This window comes from Myxocyprinus asiaticus, chromosome 32, assembly GCF_019703515.2.
Source record: "Myxocyprinus asiaticus isolate MX2 ecotype Aquarium Trade chromosome 32, UBuf_Myxa_2, whole genome shotgun sequence".
NCBI classification, from domain to species: Eukaryota; Metazoa; Chordata; class Actinopteri; order Cypriniformes; family Catostomidae; genus Myxocyprinus; species Myxocyprinus asiaticus.
In genome coordinates, this window is record NC_059375.1 from 21,563,997 (window position 1) to 21,577,225 (window position 13,229).

Here is a 13,229-nt window from a genome sequence, read left to right on the forward strand (position 1 = left end):
CCCAACCTATTCACATTCCACGTGGAGAGAGACAGTCCATTCATATTAACATTTTACATTTTGACATATTAGAAAAAATAGATTGCGTCAAAAATAGAATTATAAAGACCACTTTCCAACAATAGTGCAACAATCAAACCCCGAACTTCCCCCAGAAAAAAAAAGAAAAGAAAAACATGTGCATTAACCCCGCGCACGACAGCGCAAACTGGGATCCATCCCTCTAAACTCAAACAGACCATGTACGCCTATTAGAGCCCCCATGACAACTTTGCCGTCGGGTTGCTCAAGTCTGATGCTTCTACACAAATTTTGTGAGACAGAATTACACAACAGAAAATAATCTATAAAATAAACTCCAGCCAGTAGGCGGAATAAGCACATAAAACGTGTAGATTCATCCACATAACTGTCCTGAAGGAGTGTTATTCCACAAAACAAACTCCAGCCGCTAGGCGGAACCAACACAAAAAGAATCAAAGAAGGTGCCCAGTTTCCTTAGACAGTCAAATGAATGTTCAGTGAGTCAGGTCCACTCGGCTGCATCAAGAACATCACACAATGACTTACTCATTCCATTGACTTTATGAAGGATATCGCTTGCTGTGGGCATGTAAATATTTTGCGGCCATCCTTAGTATCTATTCTCAATTTGGCCAGGAACATCAGTGCAAAAGTGACCTTCTGTTAATGTAAGAGTTTGTTGCATTCCTTGAATCGATCACAAGTCTAGGAACAAGAAAATGCTGTGGTTCTTCCAAGAAAGCCTTCCTTTACTCCTCGCCTCGTGTAACACAAGATCTTTATTGGATGATCTCAGAAATTTGGCCAGAATTGATTGGGGTCTCCCTCAGCGGATCTCCGAGCCGGAACTCTGTGAGCTTGCTCGATTTCCAGCTTATGGCCTGTTATATCGAGCAGACTAAGGAAGAGCTCGTCTAAGAATTTCACCATATCTGGGCCTTCTTTGTTCTTCGGAATTCCAACAATTCGGACATTGTTTTGCCGGTTACGATTCTCAAGGTCTTCCAACTTTTCCCAAACGTGCTCCAAGTCCGTCTTGGTCGCTAGCGGGTCAGTAGCTAATTCCCTCTCCGATGACTCCAGATAATCGATCCGTTTCTCGACATACCCCACTCATGTATCCAACTTCGTCTCTATGGCAGTGATCGATCGACGTATTACAGCAAGATCCTCCAAGTCCGCTACGACCTTCGCCAGCTTTGCCGACATGCTTGACAGTTGACGCTGAATCTCTCCCACTGCACCATCCAAACTGAGTCCCCGGTCTGTGGCCCTGTCAGGGATATCAGCTTGAGCACGTAAGTGTCTTTTAATGTCTCCAGAGCCTGAGGATTTTGAATGATTTTACATACTGTCTTCATGGAACAGTTATGGAACAAGGTGTATCGAATCTCACCGGTTTATGACACAAAAAGTATTAAAAACTAGCAAAGTGCGCAGAGCTCACTGTTCACACGTCCGACCCTCGCATGGCGCCACGTGACTCCTGTTGATTTTCTACGATGTGACCACTATCCTTCCAGGTTTTAATAATGCGTTGGACAGTTCTTAACCTAATTCCAGTGATTTCAGCAATCTCCTTACACCTTGTCCTAACCAGACATGACACAATAAGATTCCAGTGACACGCAGTCGGTCTGTCCACACCAGGTGTGACGCGACACCGCGATATTAATGCACTAAAATTAGGATAATTGACAATAAAATGTAGAAAAGGGAGCAATTAAAGATGAAACAGTCTGTTTATTGAACGCAACTCATTTTCTCACTGAAGCTCCGTATGGGCATTCTCTTTCTACGGCAAACCCTGAGGGGATAAATACACAATCACATACACGGGGCAAAGTTACTTTATATATCTCATCCTAATTCAGTCTGTTACGATTGTTTATGTTAACGCGGTACTCCTGTTATTTCGCCGATCTCCACGTGACAGGGAAGCAGAGAGAAAGTCAGAATGAGCTTGTATGTCTCCCCTCTGCCATTCTGAACTGGTGTGTGTGTGTGTGTGAGACAGCTCCAGCTGAAGAGAGCGAGACATCAAGCACAACATTCGGTAGGTGTGTGACACCCCCGGCCAAAATCAAGTTGTTGTGAACCGGCTAGTGAGATGTCGGCTTTAATATACTGCAATATGAATAATTTTAGACCCATTTGGTGACCGCGCTGGCCGGTGTGACATTGCAGAAATGTAAACCATTTGAAAAATAGAAAGCCTTGTCACTGTCGCTCATCGTGTGTTGCGGCTGGTTAGGGAGAAAACTCTGATTAACATGGAAAAGATACCTTTTATTGCGTGTCGCGTCGCCTCTGGTTAGGACATGGTGTTAGTTGTTTTCTTTACTTGATGCAGGCCAATAATTTGCCCCTTCTAAAACACAATAATATCTTTTCCACGACCACGGGATACATCTTCTGACATGGTTGTTTAAGAAATGAGAAGCTACTCACTGCATCAGTTAGGGTTAAAATAATTGTTGCCAGCTGAAACATATTAATCACTGCAATAATGTTCTAATCATAGGCTCTTAGGTATCTGCTTATTTAAAACGTGACTTTTTTTTTGGCCAGGCAATGTAACTTCATCCTTTACATTTATTTGTTGGTCATTTTAAGAGTATTTCCTTCAAATAAGTTGTCACATTGTTATTCTTGCTGTGAAGCCATGTTTTTCACTATGATTTGTGTGATGTAAGTTCATTAAATCAATTCATTGTTCATTTGTAAAAGAAAAAATTAACAAAAGGTGGTTTTCCTCCAATGCAGATTATTCCCAATGATTGTCTGCTTGGAATTTAACGAATGTTCTTTCCTTTTCCCAGGTTTGTTGATAGTGGAGAGATGGCAGAGTCTTTCCCATACAGAACGAAAGCTTTATTCGCCTTTGAGGATGTTGATGGTGTTGATGTTTGTTTCTTCGGGATGCACGTGCAAGAGTACGGCTCAGACTGTCCGCCTCCTAATCAAAGGTCAGGCAGTAACCTCTTTTCATTGATTTATCTAATTTAGTTTAAATTAATTGTACACTCTTATGTGATGGGCCTGTCCTTTTCTGTTAAACGTTTTTGTCTTTCCTTTAGACGGGTTTACATATCATACCTTGACAGTGTCCACTTCTTTCAACCACGCTATTTGAGAACAGGAGTGTACCATGAGATTCTTATAGGGTACATGGAGTATGCCAAAAAACAAGGGTAAGGCGATATATACTCCACTATCTGTTTATAGTGTTTTATCATACTTCAACTGTCATTGACCCTACTGAGCAATAATTTTATCTGTTTCGTTGTCCTTTTCTGTTGCTTTCTTACCTTGTAAAAAAAAAAACTTTTACCTTTGTAAATATGTTTCTTAGGTTCACTACAGGACACATCTGGGCCTGCCCTCCTAGTGAAGGTGATGATTACATCTTCCACTGTCACCCTGCAGACCAGAAGATACCCAAGCCCAAGCGGCTACAGGAGTGGTATAAGAAGATGCTGGATAAAGCTGTAGCAGAGCGTACTGTGCATGACTACAAGGTACAACTTGGACAACACGATGATATTACTTTAAATGTTTTAATACAAATATTCAACTTTTTCAGTGTACAGTGTAGAGATCTGCAAAGGGAAATAACTTTTTTTTTTTTTTTTTTTTTTTACAGGACATCTTCAAACAGGCAACAGAGGATCGTCTCACCAGCGCTAAAGAACTGCCCTATTTTGAGGGGGATTTCTGGCCTAATGTGCTTGAAGAGAGTATCAAAGAGCTGGAGCAGGAGGAGGAGGAAAGAAAGAGGGAGGAAAACAGCACATCCAATGAGAGTGTTGATGTTAGTCTTGAAGATCTCACTTATCTCAGGTTCTGTTCCTTTGTAAATGTGTTTGTTCACATAACACTTAATATTTGTCTTTGTTTCTCCAGACAACAAAAGGTGATAGCAAGAATGCCAAGAAAAAGAACAACAAAAAGACAAGCAAGAACAAGACCAGTCTAAGTCGAGCCAATAAAAAGAAGCCAGGGATGCCAAATGTGTCCAATGACCTTTCACAGAAACTGTATGCCACTATGGAAAAGCACAAAGAGGTACGAGGAGGACTTGAACTTAATTTCACAAAATTACTGGTATAGACATCTAAAAGGTTGAAATCAAAAACCTTTGCTGAACTGTATTGAGCTCTCTCTATAGTCAGTTTTCGTGGCATCCTGATCAGTATCTTGGTAAAACATTCATGTATGCATAGGTATAGTGTAACCACATCTTTTCTTGCTTGCAAGGTGTTCTTTGTTATCCGGCTTATCGCTGGGCCCAATTCCAATTCTCTTCCGCCCATTGTTGACCCGGATCCTTTGATGGCATGTGATTTGATGGATGGCCGTGATGCCTTCCTAACACTCGCACGAGACAAGCACCTGGAGTTTTCTTCACTACGACGATCCAAATGGAGCACTATGTGCATGCTGGTGGAACTACACAACCAAAGCCAGGATCGTTTTGTCTATACCTGCAACGAGTGCAAGCACCATGTCGAGACTCGTTTTCATTGCACTGTGTGCGAGGTAAGGACTATAGAATGGGAGGAATTTACAGCATTTGCAGTCTCTCAGTTCTCGATTTTGAAAAATTTGAGATCTCAATATGAAATTATCACCACTGTTAAAAGCTGTTGAGCTAATATACACTCACTGAGCATTTTATTAGGAACACTATGGTCCTAATAAAGTGCCCGACGTGGTCTTTTGCTGTTGTAGCCCAACCGTCTCAAGGTTCGACATGTTGTTTGATCATTCTGATTTGCTGTTCTTCTCACTACAGTTTTATACAGTGGTTATTCAAGTTACTGTAGCCTGTCAGCTCGAACCAGTCTGGCCATTCTTTGTTGACCTCTCTCATCAAGGTGTTTCCATCCGCTGAACTACTGCTCACTGGGTGTTTTTTATTTTTAGCACAATTCTAAGTAAACTAGGGACTTGTGTTTGAAAATCCCAGGAGATCAGCAGTTACAGAAATACTCAAACCAGCCCGTCTGGCACCAACAATTATGCCACGGTCGAAATCACTGAGATCACATTTTTCCCCCATTCTGTTGGTTGATGTGAACATTTAACTGATGCTCCTGACTCGTATCTGGATGATTTTATGAATTGCACTGCTGCCACATGATTGGCTGATTACATAATAGCATGAATAAGCAGGTGTACAGGTGGTCCTAATAAAGTGTTCAGTGAGTGTATTTATATGGCATGAGCAGACATCTTGTTTTTCCTTGGACAGTCTAAAACTGTTCAAAATTTGCTCCAGGAGAAACAGGATGTCCGCTCACCATATTTGTATAGATAATTATTTGTACTTGATACAGGGTGGTGTACACAATGATCATTTTCCCTTGCCATTTCACTGTTATTCTAAACCTCTCTTTAACAGGACTATGACCTCTGCATCACTTGCTACAATACAAAATGTCACGAGCACAAGATGGAAAAACTGGGCCTGGGTTTGGACGACGAAAGTAACAGCCAGACTGGTTCCTCAATGCAGAATCCTGGAGACTCGCGCCGTCTCAGTATCCAGAGGTGCATTCAGTCCCTGGTGCATGCTTGTCAGTGCCGCAATGCCAACTGCTCACTTCCATCTTGCCAGAAAATGAAACGTGTAGTTCAACATACCAAGGGCTGCAAACGCAAAACCAATGGTGGTTGTCCTATCTGCAAGCAACTAATAGCACTATGTTGTTACCATGCAAAACACTGCCAAGAGAACAAGTGCCCTGTGCCATTCTGCCTCAATATCAAGCAGAAATTGCGGCAGCAACAGCTCCAGCACAGGCTACAGCAGGCTCAGATGGTGCGCAGAAGGATGGCCAGTATGCAGAGGACAGGCCAGCAGCTACCAGGAGGCAATGGTGGGCTGCCATCTCCTGGGAACAATAGTACTACTGGACCCAGCACGCCTACACCCAGCACTCAGCCCCCTACCCCACAGACACCAACTCAACAATGCCAACCTGCTGTGCCCCAGTCTGGGGTTGGAGGTGTTCCATCTCAACAGCCACAGCAATTAGCAGGGATGGCCCATCAGTACCAGCAAATGCCTGGAGGTGGTGGGATGATGAACTCCCCACAGCAGCCCTTGATACCACAACAGCAGCAGCAACAGCCAACATCAGTTCAGCAGCTCCAGCATCCCAACAACCTTCCTTCATATGTACAAAGACCTCCTGGATCCTCTCCACTTTCCCAGTCCATGGGAAAGCCAGGCATAGGGCAGAGCGGCTTCTCTCAACAGCAACAGTCAAACCTAGGACAGCCTGTTATGTCGCAGCATCAGCCAACAGGTCCCCCACCTGCTGCAGTAGAAATTGCCATGAAGATTCAACGAGTGGCAGAGACCCAGAGGCAAATGGCTCAGCAAAATATCCTGCAAAGAAACCAGGGACCAGGGATGATTCCTCCACATGGCCTGCATCAGGGTCCACAAAATCAAAGCCAGATGGGCATTAACCTTCCTGGGTCTGGAATGGTTGGACCTCAGGGAATGCCATCCCAGACACATCCGGGAGTGGCTCGAGCTCACATGGAGCAGCAGCAGGGAATGATTACAGCAGGCATCCAGCAGCAGACTGGAACTCAGACTCCGCTCACTCAAGTCCAGTTGCAACAGGCTCAACAAGGAGGACCTCAACTTCAGGCTTCACAGCAACAGCAGCAGTGGGCTGGTTCTGGCATGCCTCCTCAGCAGAGACCTGGATTAATGAACCAAATGGGTCTGCAAGGAATGGTTGCTCCCCAGCAACCACAGCAGATGGTTAGTCAACAGCAGCAGCAGCAAGGGCATTCTGGTGTAATGGGTATGATGGGTGGCCAAGGAGGGGCCACTCCTGCAGGTGCTGGCTCTGGAAATCACTCTCAGGCTGCCTTACAGGAACTCCTAAGAACCTTAAGGTCACCCAGCTCTCCCCATCAGCAACAACAAGTCCTGAATATTCTACGTTCAAACCCTCAGCTCATGGCAACCTTCATCAGGCAACGGGTTCCCAGGTACCTTGGTCGAGGCGGGCCTGGAACAGGAGGTGCAGGTATAGCAGGAGGACCCGGTGGAGCTCCAGGAGTCATTGACGGCCAGCAAATGAATGTAAATCCTGGGGCAGCTCAAGCAGGTATGCAAATGACACAAGGAACTGGCCTGCCGATGAATCAGCTACAGCAGCAGCAGCAGCAGCAACTTCCACAGCGGCCTATGATGGGTGGCAATTTGCAACAACAACAGCAAATGGCAGCTTTACAACACCAACAACAACAGCAACAAGGTGTTATGTCCAGTCAGGGCGTTAACATGTCTAACATTTCCCCACAGTTCAGAGAGATGATGATGAGGAAACATTTGCAGCAACAGCAGCAACATATGGGAAACCATGCTCAGTTCCAGCATCCACAACCACCCCAGCAGCAGGGCTATCTTGGCCAATCTGGAATTCCTCCACAGCAGCCTGGCCAACCTCAGTCTGGTGGTCTCCAGCACCAACAAGGTGGAACCCAATCTGGGACACAGCAGAACTACTCTGGGTCTGTGTCCCATCAGCAAGTTGCAGCTCTTCAACAGAGGTTGCAGCACCAGCAACTTCAGATGCAGCAGCAACAACAACAGCAGCAGCAGCAGAATGCTATGGCTGGGCTCCCAGGTGCTGATGGAGGTCCTGGAAGTGGTGGTCCCCTCCATCAACAGCAGATGCAATCAGCTCAAGTTGGTTCACAACCCTCAGCCATGCTTTTGCAGCAAAGGATCCTCCAACAACAGCAGTCACACCTAGGAGCAGGATCTCCTGCTCACCACAACAATCCCATGAGCCCTCAGCAGCCACAGCAACAGATGTCACAGTCTCCCCACTTGCCGGGTCAGCAGTTAACCACTTCCCTTAGCAACCAAGTTCGCTCACCCCAGCCATCGCCTCGTCCCCAGTCCCAGCCACAAAATTCTAGTCCATCTCCTCGCATGCAGCCCCAGCCGTCACCCCATCGCATCTCTCCCCAGAACCAGACAGGGTCCCCTCACCCAGGTCATCTTCCTCCACACCACACTGGCATGGTTGCCCCTCCACCTCCACAACAACAGCAGCAGTCATCACAGCAGCAGCAACAGGCTAATGCTATGGACCAAGGCCCATTTGGAGCAGACCAGAGTGCAATGCTTTCACAGCTAGGTGGGATGGGAGCCTTGCATGGGCAAGGGACAAGTGACATGCTGACTAATAACCAAGATTTGGGGACAAACATAAAACACAACTCATTAGACTTAATGTAGTTGCAGTGCTCGAACTGTCCTGATTGCCAGGGATTGGTAGCAGATTGAATCTAGGATTTACAATGGATGTCATCATTATTATTAATATTATTATTATTTTTCTTACATAATTGAAAAGAACTGAACTTCCTATGGGAGATACTACATGTACAAGTCAACAAATTAAATTAAATGAATGGTAAGTTATTGATGTTAATATATAAATAAATAAATAAATAAATATATTTTGCCAATTGTGTTCAAAGGGTTAGGGGTTTAAGGATGGGAAATATTTCCTCTTGGTATATGACCAGAAATATTTTAGGGGTGAAGATGTCTGCCTTTATAGATATTTTCTAAGATTTTAAAAGTGGCATAAAATTAAAAAGCATAACGAGTAAACAAAATGGACTTTTTTTTTTCCCTCAAGAATGTTTGATCCATTTTGGAAAGTATTAGATTTATTCCCACCAATGTTATGATTATCATAATGGAATTGGTAATAACTGTTATTTATTACTCAGCTTTTTTTGGTTGGCTAATAGATATTTTCTTTTGTTTTGATCAGTTTATGGCATATGCTATTTGAAACTGCTACAATTCACAAAGAGTATATTTTTGTTAATGATAGAACCCGACTGTAAATGGATGAATTTATATTCTTCTTCTACTTTTTGTATTTCTTTTTTTTTTCTTTTTTTTTTTGGGTGGATGGGACTTAAATGAAGTTTTGATAGTGTTTGGGAAATAAGTATTATTTTTTCCCCATGGCTTGTTGCATGGGAAACATCTGTCCTCCTATGCATGTCAGATTTCCCTCCATCAGACACTCAGTCCCATGAATGTGTTCTCACTATGCCCTTCTCAACAATGGAACCATGAAAGTACTGATGACACTACAGGTGTGCTCATTGCACAGCGCAGTGATCTCTGCAAAGACTGCTGTGGTCAAAATGCTGTTCAGGGTTGTGGATTTTGCAAATAATCCCAAACTATCCTCTGTCAGTTCCGACTCATTGTCCCGTCTTTCCTCCATCTCTTTTCGAAGTGTGTTATTCTGACATTTCCCATGAATCTCTATTGTTCTGAACTTTGGGATATAAGTGATCTCCTTATTGTATAAAGAAAAACTTTGAACTGAAAATAAATTACTGAAAAATGGTCTTTGTAAAAAAAAAAAAAAAAAAAAAAGATATAAATATATATGTAAATGGAGTTAGATGGACAGATCTTTCCCCCTTGATTTAAGCTTATTTGTGCTAAAGAAATATGGGCAGCTTAGAGTAGGCTCAACCTGAGAGATTTTGATACATAATGAGTGCAAGTCAGAGAAGCACCAATGCGCCTTTGTATGTGTACTTAATTTAAAAGGTTTTCATTAGTGTGTACTAAACCAATTCTGGCTGTCATAGTCTCCATCCTGCACACAAATATAGTGCAAAAGAGACAAGTTGTTGGTTTTTTATATTAAGAAGGTGGATGGTCTTTATTGTATTGTAAGATAAAAACCCATTGAATTATTGATTCTTTCTGAAGTTAGTTAAAGGGGTGCTGGATGACCACACAACAGTGGTAATATGGTTTGAGACTTATTTTATAAAAACAAGGAGAACAAAACACACACACACATTATTTTTTTGCGATTAAAGAACTTGAAGCAAAAGTTGATATTAAATGACACTTTTTCAAAGATGTATTGATGATGCAAAATACACTGCTGTCATACCATATACATCCCTCTTTGGGAATGCTGCGAAATATGGCATTTTGAGGAAATGTCTTATGCGTGCATATAGAAGTATATACATTATGATTCACTGTACAAACAATGGCAACTGAAATCTTTGCTTTGATCTAATTTTGTTTTTATTTCTTTATAAAACAGACTGGAAAAGAAACCATACAACTTTTTGGTTACTAGTTTTGACCACTTTTTTCTTGCTAACTCTTTGGTGCTTGCTAAAAGGAGTAAAAAACTGTTTTCAGTAGTTTACTGATTGTTTTTTGTTTTTTTAAGTTATGGTGTTCTGATTTTTTGCCAATTATTTAATTGTACATTAAAATATGTTTGTACTATTCAAAAATAATTGGCTACCATTGTGGTTTCAGTTCTAATGTAAATGTGCAGCAAGAATTATGTCAACATGATTCAGAGATGGCTTGAGGCAGATTCTACAAGTTATTAAATCCATACAGTGCCATGTATCACTGATTAAATGTAACATGCATTTCTTATGGATAGTGAGAAAATTACACCAAAGTTTTATTTATTCCATTATAACACCAAGTTTTCCGTATTAAAGTGCAAATAGTCTGAAAAGCAAAAGCAACCACAGGCATTTTCATAATCTATCAAATGTATACATGTCACAAGAAGTCAGTTACTACGAAAGGCATATAAAACAGCTGAGCCCCAAGAGACTGACATTTCTAAAGGCTAAATATACATTCACGTCAATATAGAAAAATACATCAAATTTATCTTCAGTTCTCCTCGATTATCATGTAATACCACAAAGAAACAGTCTTTAAAGTAAATGTAACATTGTAGACTACTGTGCAATATGTTGCAAATTCATACTTGGCGAGTATGCACGAGAGCAATAAAAAAATACTAACACTTTACAACAATGTTGTATTTGTTTACATTAGTTAATGCAATAGTTACCATGAACAATGCTTTTACAGCATTTTCGATTGCTTAAAGTTAATTTCTATAAATACAAGTTTACATTAATGTTGTATAAGTTAAGATTAATGCAATATGAACTAACATGAACAATGAACAGTAGTATTTTTTTTCCCCCCAATTTGGAATGCCCAATTACCAATGCGCTCTTAAGTCCTCGTGGTGACGTAGTGACTCGCCTCAATCCGAGTGGCGAAGGACGAATTTCAGTTGCCTCCACGTCTGAGACCGTCAATCCGCACCTTATCACATGGCTTGTTGAGAGCATTACCGTGGAGACATAGTGCGTGTGGAGGCTTCACCCTATTCTCTGCGGCATTCATGCACAACTCGCCACGCTCCCCACTGAGAGCGAGAACCACACATTATAGCGACCACGAGGAGGTTACCCCATGTGACTCTACCCTCCCTAGCAACTGGGCCAATTTGGTTACTTAGGAGACCTGGCTGGAGTCACTCAGCACGCCCTGGGTTCGTCAATACTCGCTGAACTACCCAGGCCCCCAGCAGTAGTATTTTAATAAATTAATACTAATCAAGTTTAATAAAGGCTGTAAAATATAATTGTTTATCATAAGTTCATGATACCTAATCAACTTATGTTAACAAATAGAATCTTATTGTAAAGTGTTAACAAAAAAACAAACACTGCGATATGAGTTATCATCAAGCTATAGTGTTAAGAAAATAAAGTGCTGGTTTATTTCATACACGTACATAATTATGCTAAAAGTAGAACATCACTGTGCAGACAAATAGAACAAGGAGTGCAGTTGTTTTGTTTTGTTTTTTATATTGTTGCTAATGCAATCTCAAAGAGGGGCACATTGACAGTAAATGTAAAAAAAAAAAAACACTTTTATTAAGGTTGCATTTCAGATAGTTACCTTTTTTCATTTCTATGCATTTGGCAGATCCTTTTATGCAAAGTGGCATCCAGTGAATTCAAGGTAAATTTTTATCAGTTTGTGTGTTCTCTGGGAATCAAACCCATAATCTTGGCATTTCTAGCGCCATGCTTTACCAGTTGAGCTACAGAAACCTTCTGGCCTCCTAATATTTTAAGTATCAAGAGGCCACAAATTCTAATGTACTGTATGTGAGAAATGCAACTTACATTGTAGGTCAAGACTAGAATACCTTCTGTGTAAGTATATATGTAGATACTGACATGTTTACAAAGTATATCATGTATATACACTGGCGGCCAAAAGTTTGGAATAATGTACAGATTTTGCTGTTATGGAAGGAAATTGGTACTTTAATTCACCAAAGTGGCATTAAACTGATCACAAAGTATAGTCAGGACATTACTGATGTAAAAAACAGCACCATTGCTATTTGAAAAAAGTCATTTTTGATCAAATCTAGACAAGCCCCATTTCCAGCAGCCATCATTCCAACACCTTATCCTTGAGTAATCATGCTAAATTGCTAATTTGGTACTAGAAAATATCTTGCCATAATATCAAACACAACTAAAAGCTATTTTGTTCATTAAATGAAGCTTAACATTGTCTTGGTGTTTGTTTTTGAGTTGCCACAGTATGCAATAGACTGGCATGTCTTAAGGTCAATATTAGGTCAAAAATGGCAAAAAAAGAAACAGCTTTCTCTAGAAACTCGTCAGTCAATCATTGTTTTGAGGAATAAAGGCTATACAATGCTTGAAATTGCCAAAAAACTGAAGATTTCACACAAAGGTGTACACTTCAGTTTTCAAAGACAAAGGACAACTGGCTCTAACAAGGACAGAGAGAGATGTGGAAGGCCATATGAACAACTAAACAAGAGGATAAGTACATCAGAGTCTCTAGTTTGAGAAATAGACGCCTCACATGTCCTCAGCTGACAGCTTCATTGAATTCTACCTGCTCAACACCAGTTTAAAGTATAACAGTAAAGAGAAGACTCGGGTGCAGGCCTTATGAGAAGAATTGCAAAGAAAAAGCCACTTTTGAAACAGAAAAACAAAAAGAAAAGGTTAGAGTGGGCAAAGAAACACAGACATTGAACAACAGATAATTGGAAAAGAGTGTTATGGATCTTAACCCCATTGAGCTTTTGTGGGATCAGCTAGACTCTAAGGTGCGTGAGAAGTGCCCGACAAGACAGCAACATCTATGGCAAGTGCTACAGGAAGTGTGAGGTGAAATGTCACCTGAGTGTCTGGACAAACTGACAGCTAGAATGTCAAGGATCTGCAAAGCTGTCAATGCTGCATGTGGAGGATTTTTTGATGAGAACTTTTTGAAG

General features: G+C 41.5%; 1 protein-coding gene across 6 annotated transcripts in view; it reads left to right on the forward strand.

Moving 5' to 3' along the window:
• The window catches only part of LOC127422974 (histone acetyltransferase p300-like), a 44,213-nt gene extending 33,842 nt beyond the window's left edge, over nucleotides 1-10,371 (forward strand). For all 6 annotated transcript variants that reach the window (XM_051666918.1, XM_051666919.1, XM_051666921.1 and 3 more), the window contains exons 25-31: nucleotides 2,847-2,993; nucleotides 3,105-3,218; nucleotides 3,380-3,545; nucleotides 3,671-3,838; nucleotides 3,931-4,092; nucleotides 4,285-4,566; nucleotides 5,432-10,371. In XM_051666918.1, coding sequence (XP_051522878.1) covers nucleotides 2,847-2,993; nucleotides 3,105-3,218; nucleotides 3,380-3,545; nucleotides 3,671-3,838; nucleotides 3,931-4,092; nucleotides 4,285-4,566; nucleotides 5,432-8,305 — 3,913 coding nt within the window. In that variant the 3' untranslated portion in view covers nucleotides 8,306-10,371. The remainder of the gene's footprint in view (nucleotides 1-2,846; nucleotides 2,994-3,104; nucleotides 3,219-3,379; nucleotides 3,546-3,670; nucleotides 3,839-3,930; nucleotides 4,093-4,284; nucleotides 4,567-5,431) is intronic.
• Nucleotides 10,372-13,229: the final 2,858 nt, after the last annotated feature.